The sequence below is a fragment of the Cebus imitator genome, unplaced genomic scaffold (genome assembly GCF_001604975.1).
Source record: "Cebus imitator isolate Cc_AM_T3 unplaced genomic scaffold, Cebus_imitator-1.0 Scaffold708, whole genome shotgun sequence".
Classification (NCBI taxonomy): domain Eukaryota; kingdom Metazoa; phylum Chordata; class Mammalia; order Primates; family Cebidae; genus Cebus; species Cebus imitator.
The window spans coordinates 958,092-967,410 of record NW_016108023.1 but is presented as its reverse complement, the minus strand read 5'-3'; the positions used below and the strand labels follow the sequence as shown (position 1 = coordinate 967,410).

The 9,319-nt window shown below is 51.6% G+C and overlaps 1 protein-coding gene across 1 annotated transcript in view; it reads left to right on the top strand.

The window, feature by feature from the left end:
• The window catches only part of ASMT (acetylserotonin O-methyltransferase), a 36,963-nt gene that overhangs the window by 14,653 nt on the left and 12,991 nt on the right, over nt 1-9,319 (top strand). Inside the window, exons 4-6 of the mRNA XM_017518838.2 lie at nt 3,586-3,792; nt 5,408-5,537; nt 7,153-7,221. Coding sequence (XP_017374327.1) covers nt 3,586-3,792; nt 5,408-5,537; nt 7,153-7,221 — 406 coding nt within the window. The remainder of the gene's footprint in view (nt 1-3,585; nt 3,793-5,407; nt 5,538-7,152; nt 7,222-9,319) is intronic.

Sequence of the window (9,319 nt, the reverse complement as noted above, 5' to 3'; positions counted from 1 at the left end):
ACAAAGGAAAACACACACATGTATCCCTGACGCGCGTGGGGTCGTCCTTCCTGCCGTGTCTGAGCTCCGTGGGCTGGAGCCAGACCTCACCATCTGAACTAAAACCCGATCGGCTGACAACTTAAATCTTTTCTGAACAGGTGACAGCCACGGAGAGCTGGGACACGCCTGTGGGCACGTCCAGCACAGGTATCTCGGTGAAAGTACAGGACGTAGAATGTACTACGTGCTCGTGAGCACGGCGTGTCTAACAGCTACACAGGAGGGGGCTTCACAGAGAGTTATGAGCACAGTTATTCTTTAACAAGAAAGGACACTTTGGAAAGGAACTTTTGTACTTCACACAGATATGCTCTGTGCGACATGGAGCAGGGGATAGACTTCCATTCATCACACTCGCGTTCCACTATTGGGAGCATCAATCAAGAAAAATGACGAGTGTCAATCATTGTAGCAGGTTTATTGGCCCGTGTTAAAGGCGTGTGTCCGTGACGCAGCCTCAGGGGGTCCTGACACCATGTGCCCAAGGCGGTCGGGGCATAGCTTGGTTTTATGCACTTTGGGGAGACCTGAGAGATTGTGGGAAGCAGAAAAGTTCCTTTTTAAAGTTTCCTTTCTTGTTTAAGAGTAAGTGTGGTAATAGAAACCTGCTACCTTTACCTCATTTGAACACCTGTGGCCCTCTGGGGCTGCCGGCTGCTGGTTCAAAGCCAGCCAGTGGTTCACAGTGGTGTTCAGGGGGGTGGTTTGGTGGTTTCTTTTTTTGAAAAAATTTATTAATAATACTGTAAGTTCTGGGGTCCATGTGCAGATCATACAGGACTGTTACATTGGTATACACGTGCCATCGTGGTTTGCTGCTTCCGTCCCCCCATTATCTGTGTTATGTGTTGCTCCTCATGCCTTCCCTCCCCAATCCCCCCACCCCTTGCTCTCCCTCCCCTACCTCTTCCACCCCCTGCTATTCCTCCCCTATCAATGATATACTGGATAAAGAAAACGTGGCACAGAGACACCATGAAATACTATGCAGCCATGAAAAAGGATGAGTTCATGTCTTTTGCAGGGACAGGGATGAAGCTGGAAACCATCCTCACCAAACTGACACAAGAACAGAAAAGCAAACACCACATGTTCTCACTCATGAGGGGGAGTTGAACAATGAGAACACAGGGACACAGGAAGGGGAACGTCACACACAGGTGGGATCCAAATCTTGGGAGAAAAGTCACTTCAGTGCACATGATGCCACATCCAGGGAATGACCACAAGGGCAACAGAACAAGAGTTAACGCACCCTTAACACAGCAAAACTTAAGACCACCTTAAGAAAATCAATCTTTGTGCACTCGTAACACAATTAGTGAATGCAGGTTTCCTAGACCAGCAGTGAACACCATAAGAAGATAACATTTATTATCCCCGAAAACAACAATCAATTGGCCGGGCGCGGTGGCTCACGCCTGTAATCCCAGCACTTTGGGAGGCTGAGGTGGGTGGATCACGAGGTCAGGAGTTCAAGACCAGCCTGAGCAACATGGTGAAACCCCGTCTCTACTAAAAATACAAAAATTTAGCCAGGCGTGGTGGCGGGCACCTGGAATCCCAGCTATTCGGGAGGCCGAGGCAGGAGAATTGCTTGAACCCGGGAGGCAGAGGTTGCGGTGAGCCGAGATCACGCCACTGTACTCCAGCCTGGGCGACGGAGTGAGACTCCATCTCAAAAATAAATAAGGGCAAAGTAATAAGCTCGGGGTGGGGGGTACTTTTCCTCCGTTCCTGGTCACCTGTCATAAGCAGTGTCACAATGCCTCTCATAAGGGGCGTCTGATGAAGCCGGGTTCCATCAGCCGACCCACGGCGCTTCCTTCCACGTCCTGGCAGGTGGAGGCTCTTCCCAAATGGGTCGCCGGTTGCCGTGGCAACAAGAGGGTTCCCTGGTGGAGCCTGGTTGCCCAGATCTCACATCTATGTGCAAAGAGCATGAAAGCCCAGGCAGGCTGCAGGTCTGAGCCTGAGCCACATTAGGGATCATCACCATGGTTACAATATCTTTAGGGGGCGGGTAATGTACACACACACAGAGAGGGATGGTCACTGACATCCAGTGGGGCTACAGCCCCATAACACCAACATGGCACAAAATATCCTAACTTAAAATGCGTTCCCTAGCCGGGTGCGGTGCCTCACGCCTGTCATCCCAGCACTTTGGGAGGCTGTGGTGGGCGGATCACTTGAGGTCAAGAGTTCGAGACCAGCCTGACCAGCATAGAGAAACCTCATCTCTACTACAAATACAAAATTATACCATGGCACATGGATACCTATGTCACAAACCTGCACGTTCAGCACAGGTATCCCACAACGTAAAGCAAAATGAAATAAAATAATACAGTATCAGTTTACTATCTTCATCAACTCATCTTAAAGTTGAAAATTTGTAAATCCAACCATCATAACCAGGAAATCATCTGTATATACGTATGTATGTATACACATGCTTTCATTATTAAAATATTGCAATTGGCCGGGCGCCATGGCTCACGCCTGTAATCCCAGCACTTTGGGAGGCCGAGGTGGGCGGATCACCTGAGGTTGGGAGTTCAAGACCAACCTGACCAACATAGAGAAACCCCATCTCTACTGAAAAAGCAAAATCAGCCAGGTGTGGTGGCGCATGCCTGTAATCCCAGCTACTCAGGAGGTTGAGGCAAGAGAACTGCTTGAACCCAGGAGGCGGAGGTTCCAGTGAGCCGAGGTCACACCACTGCACTCCCGCCAGGTGACAGAGCAAGACTTCGTCTAATAAAAAATTATGTATATGTAATACATATTTCATATAGTTATTATATATTATACATTCACATATTTTATACATGTATATATACAGATATAAAAAACTTATACATGTCACACATGAGGAGGTTGCAGTGAGCTGAGATCGGGCCATTGCACTGCAGCCTACGCTACAAGAATGAAACTCCATCAAAAAAACCAAAAAAAGCATTTACTATCTTGATAAACTGATCATAAAGTTGAAAATAGGGGTACAAAAGTGTAGCTTATTAAGACTTGCTATATAGACTCAAGTCTTATCTGGTGCTAAGAATTGTGTCCAGGCCGGGCGCAGCGCCTCACACCCATAATCCCAGCACTTTGGGCGGCTGAGGTGCGTGGATCACCTGAGGTCAGGAGTTCGAGACCAGCCTGGCAGACATGATGAGAAAGCCCATCTCCACTAAAAATACCCAAATTAGTCAGGCATGGTGGCACGTGCCTGTAATCCCAGATACTCGAGAGGCTGAGGCAAAAGCATTGCTTGAACCCAGGAGGTGGAGGTTACGGTGAGCCGACATCACGCCACTGCACTCCAGCCTGGGGGACAGAGTGAGACTCCATCTCAAAAAAAAATCAATAATTTTTAAAAGAGGAGTAAAAATAAAAATGTCTGTTTTCCATAGCGGTGCAGTCTCATTTGACTGCGTCTCAAAAACAAATAAATAAAAATTAAAATAAAAAAAAATGCCTCCGTCCCCAGCCCCACATGGCATGCGTTTGTAGAACTCTGGTTCCCAAGAGGCTGAGCGCTCACGTTTTATTTCTGCCCCTTCTGCAAGGTTCTCTTTGCCGCCTGTGAGCTGGGCGTGTTTGACCTTCTCGCGGAGGCCCCAGGGCCCCTGGCCGTGGCTGCCGTGGCTGCAGGTGTGGGAGCCAGCTACCACGCGATGGAGCGCCTGCTGGATGCCTGTGTGTCCCTGAAGTTGCTCACAGTGGAGACCAGGGGAGGACAAGGTGAGGACGTGGGCGTTTTGAAGGAGGCCTGCAAGTGGGCACCCTCGGCGTCCCACGTGTTCTGTAAAAAGTGAGACCAGCCCGGGAGCGGTGGCTCGGGCCTCCGATCCCAGCACTTTGGGAGTTCGTGGCGGGCGGATCACCCGGGGTCGGGAGTTCGAGACCAGCCTGGCCAACACTGTGAAATCCCATCACTAATGAAAAAAATACAAAAATTGGCCGGGCATGGTGGTGGGCGCCTGTACTCCCAGCTACTCAGGAGGCTGAGACAGAGAATGGCTTGAACCCGGGAGGCGGAGGTTGTAGTGAGCCGAGATCGCACCACTGCACTCCAGCCTGGGCGACAGAGCGAGACTCCATCTCAAGAAAAAAAAAATACAAACATTCACTGGGAGTCGTGGTACACGCCTGTGGTTCCAACTATTCTGGAGGTGGACGCAGGAGGATTGCTTGAGCCCAGGAGTTCAAGACCAGCCAGGGCAATGTAGCAAGATCCCATCTCTACAAAAAATACAGAATTAGCCAGGCATGGTGGCATGAGCCTGTGGTCCTAACTACCTCAGCTGAAGGCTGAGGCAGGAGGATTGCCTGAGCCCAGGGGTTCGAGGCTTCAGTGAGCTGTGACCACACCACGACACTCCAGCCTCGGCAACAGAGGAAGACCCTGCGTCAAAAGAAAAATCAAGAAGAAAAAACCGCCAGAGACGTGATGTGAATGATGGGGTTGGCTATATTTCTTTTTTATTTTTATTTTTTTGTGACATAAGTTTCAGTGTTGTTGCCCAGGCTGCAGTGCAGTGGCACAATCTCGGCTCACTGCAACCTCTGCGATTTTACTGCCCCAGAATCTAAAGTAGCTGGGATTACAGGCATGCGTCACCACGCCTGGCTAATTTTTTGTGTTTAGTAGAGGCTGGTGTTGAACTTCTGACCTCAGGTGATCTGCCCACCTTGGCCTCCCAAAGTGTTGGGATTACAGGCGTGAGCCACCGTGCCTGGCCCAAATGCATATTTGAGATGGAGTCTCACTCTGTTGCCCAGGCTGGAGTGCAGTGGTGTGATCTCAGCTCACTGTGCAATCTCCGCCTCCTGGATTGAAATGATTCTGGATTGAAATGATTCTCCTGCCTCAGCCTCCCACGTAGCTGACACTACAGGCATGTACCACCGTGCCTGGCTAATATTTGTATTTTTAGTAGAGACGGAGTTTTGCCATGTTGGCCAGGCTGGTCTCGAACTCCTGACCTCAAGTGATCTGTCCGCCTCGCCCTCCCAAAGGGATGAGATTACAGGTGTGAGCCACCGTGCCTGGGGTCATTAAGTTATTTTAAACATTCTGTGGAGTATAATGTATGTTTTCTCTCATGGCTCATCTGCGTTTGTGCTTCCTCCAGCCAAACTCTCAATGGGATTTGTAGAAGGTGAAACCACTGGGGGTACCAGCCTCCTGGGGTCCCCTTTGTGCCTTCCGTGGAAGCCCCCGGCTGTAGGTAGGGGTGTCGGTGCTCCCAGGCCGGGATTACGTGAAGTCACTGTGCTGCCGTGCTGGGGAGCATCTGTGCAGCAGGGACTTGGAATCTCACTGCTTTTTCTCTGTTTTCTTTGTGTGTGTCAGCTTTCTATGGAAACACGGAGATGTCCAGAGTCTACCTGAGCAGGATCAGCCCGACCTCACAGTGCAGTATGCTGCTGTACATGGCCAGGACCACTTACCACTGCTGGGGCCACCTGGCACAGGCTGTGAGGTAGGGATCGTGTCTTGTCCAGGCAGTGACCGAGTCTCAGGACTCCCCCTGCGGGGTTCGTGAAGGGGCTCACTGAAACCTCCACCTCCTGGGTTCCAGAGAATGGCTCACGCCTGTAATCCCAGCACTTTGGGAGGCCAAGGTGGGTGGATCACCTGAGGCCGGGAGTTTGAGACCCGTGTGACTAACATGGAGAAACCCAGTCTCTAGTAAAAATACAAAAATTAGCCAGGTGTGGTGGCGCATGCCTGTCATCCCAGCTACTTGGGAGGCTGAAGCAGGAGAATCGCTTGAACCCGGGAGGGGGAAGTTGCAGAGAGCTGAATCACGCCATTGCACTCCAGCCTGTACAAAAAGAGTGAAACTCTGACTCAGAAAAAAAAAAGAGATTCTCTCATCTCGGCCTCCTGAGTAGCTGGGATTCCAGGCACCCGCCATACCCAGCTTAGTTTTGTATTTTTACTAAAGAGGGGGTTTTGCCATGTTGGCCAGGATGGTCTCGAACTCCCGACCTCAAGTGATCTGCCTGCCCTGGCCTCCCACAGTGCCGGCATTGCAGGTGAGCTCCTGGAGGAGGTAAAAGGGCAGGTTTCTTGCAGGAGCAAAGATGACCTTGGTAGGATTGCTTGCCCAGAGCAGACCGTAGAAATCGCTTGGTGTTGGCTGACAGAGGTCACCCACTTCTGCAGGGATGTGACCCCAGGCGAACATCATTCATGCTGCTTTGGCAGGAGAAGAAGGGAAGAGAAGGAAGAGGATTCAGAACAGGGATTGAGGATTAAGGATTCGGAACAGGGGTGCAGAACAACAACCTACTGGCTTGAATTGTACCAGGCTGGGGCAAATGTAGTTGAGTTTTTTACGCCACTGTAATCCCAGCACTTTGGGAGGCCGATGCGGGTGGATTACCAGAGGTCAGGAGTTTGAGACCAGCCTGGCCAACATGGCGGAACACCGTCTGTACCAAAAATACAAAAATTAGCCTGGCACGGTGGTGGGCACCTATAATCCCAACTACTTGGGAAGCTGAGGCAGGAGAATCACTTGAATTCGGGAGGTGGACGTTGAAGTGGGCCAAGATCTCGCCACTGCACTCCAGCCTGGGCGACAGAATGAGACTCTGTCTCAAAAACAAACAGTGTAATTTCTTTTTTTTTTTGCCATTAAAAGTAATGGTAGGCCCGGTGCAGTGGCTCACACTTGATATCCCGGGACTTTGGGAGGCCGAGGCGGGTGGATAGCCTGAGGTCAGGAGTTCAAGACCAGCCTGGCTACCATGGTGAAACCGGGTGTCGACTAAAAATACAAAAATTAGCAGGGCGTGGTGGCGGGTGCCTGTCATCCCAGCTACTCGGGATGCTGAGGCAGGAGAATCGCTTCAACCCGAGAGGCGGAGGGTGCCGTGAGCTGAGATCACACCACAGCACTCCAGCCTGGGCGACAGAGCGAGACTCTGTCTCTAAGGTAAAATAAAATAAAACCCATCTATTGAGACGTTATGGTTTATAAGGGGTGACTGCACAGGCCCCTTAGATAGGAATTTTGGCAAGGAAGAAAAAGATCAGACTTCGTCTTTAGGTTGAAACAGCCAACACCCTTTTCTCTCTTTTCTTAGAGAAGGCAAGAACCAATATCTGCAGACCTTCGGAGTTCCTGCAGAAGACCTTTTCACCGCCATCTACAGGTGACGTCCGTCACTTCAAAACCAACAACTCAGAGGAGATCGTGTTTATTTGGCCGGGCGCGGGGTCTCATGCCTGCAACCACAGTACTTTGGGAGGCCGAGGTGGGCGGATCACGCGGTCAGGAGTTCAAGACCAGCCTGGCCAACATGCTGAAACCCCATCTCTACTAAAAATACAAAAATTAGCCAGGCGTGGTGGCGGGCGCCTGAAATCCCAGCTACTCGGGAGGCTGAGGCGGGAGAACCACTTAAAGGTGGGAGTCTGAGGTTGCAGTGAGTTAAGACTGTGCCACTGCACTCCAGCCTGGAGACTTAGCAAGATTCCGTCTTAAAAAAAAAAAAAAAAAGGCCGGAGTGATGGCTCATGCCTGTAATCCCAGCACTTTGAGAGGCCGAGGTAGGCGGACCACGTGGTCAGGAGTCCCAGGAGCTCTGCGGAGGGGAAGGAGGAGAGGCCCCCAACACCACAGCTCTGTCCGCCTCTGTGTCCACCCGTCCTTCCTGGTTCCAGCTCACCTCCTTTGTTCCTAGTTCCTGCATTTTCTCTCTGTCTCTCTTTTTTTTCCCTTTAGACGGAGTCTCGCTGTGTCGCCCAGGCTGGAGTGCAATGGTGTGATCTCAGCTCACTGCAACCTCTGCCTCCTGGGTTCAACCGATTCCCCTGCCTCAGCCTCCTAAGTAGCTGGGACCACAGGTGCACACCACCACATCCAGCTAATTTTTTTATTTTTATATTTAGTAGAGACGGGATTTCACCACGTTGGCTGGGCTGGTCTCGAACTCCTGACCTCAGGTGATCTGCCCGCCTCAGCCGCCCAAAGTGCTGGGATGACGGGCGTGAGCCACGGCGCCTGGCCATTCTGCCTTTTCTCTAGCCTCCTCTCCCTGACCTGAATTCCCACTTTCCGGGACCCTTGCCCCAGGATGTGCAAACTCCCTCACTTCCCGGATTTGTCCTCTGGAGCTGAGCTCTGTGGGTGGGTCGCTGGGGGGACATATTATTGACTTTCTTCTTAAACGTTGGAAATAGATGCTCAGTGCCACACACACATACACACACACACACACACACACACACACACACACAAGTCAGCATTGAGGGAGAAGATCTCTCAGCAACGCAGTTTTTACCTCCAGGGCTGCAGGGAGGGGACCGTCACGGGCCATCGAGCCACGAGAGCACAATGAACAAAGGAAAACACACACATGTATCCCTGACGCGTGTGGGGCCGTCCTTCCTGCCGTGTCTGAGCTCCGTGGGCTGGAGCCAGACCTCACCATCTAAACTAAAACCCGACGGGCTGACAACTTAAAACTTTTCTGAACAGGTGAAGCCATGGAGAGCTGGGACACGCCTGTGAGCACGTCCAGCACAGGTATCTCGGTGAAAGTACAAGGACGTAGAATGTCCTACGTGCCTGTGAGCACGGCGTGTCTAACAGCTACACAGGATGCGGCTTCACAGAGAGTTATTAGCACACTTATTCTTGGCTCACTGCAACCTCCGACTGTCTGGTTCAAACGATTCTCCTGCCTCAGCCTCTCCAAAGTAGCTTGGATGACAGGCATGCGCCACCATGCCCAGCTCATTTTTGTATTTTTAGTAGACATGGGGTTTCACCATGTTGGCCAGGATGGTCTTGATCTCCTGACCTTGTGATCCACCCGCCTCGGCCTCCCAAAGTGCTGGGATTACCGGTGTGAGCCGCTGCGCCCGGCCGGCACCCTGACTCCTTAACAAGAAAGGAAACGTTAAAAAGGAACTTTTCTACTTCCCACAGTAAACATCCTAACTCCTCTTCGGATAGAAATCCCTACCCATGGTGGCTTCCAGAGAACTATGGTCCGTTCTGACTCGACTCCAGGTTCTCCCGGAGCTGGGTACATTTTGGTGGCTGACCTAGGCTTACCCCGTCCCCAGTTGCTTCCCGCTCTGTGTCACATGCAACGCTGCCAGGCGCACTCGCGTGGCACGGCTATGCAAGGGTGCCAGGCACACCTCTCTGCCACATGCAAGGCTGCCAGGCGCACCTCGGTGGCACATGCAAGCCTGCCAGCCGCACCCCTGTGCCACATGCAAGGCTGCCAGGCGCACCCC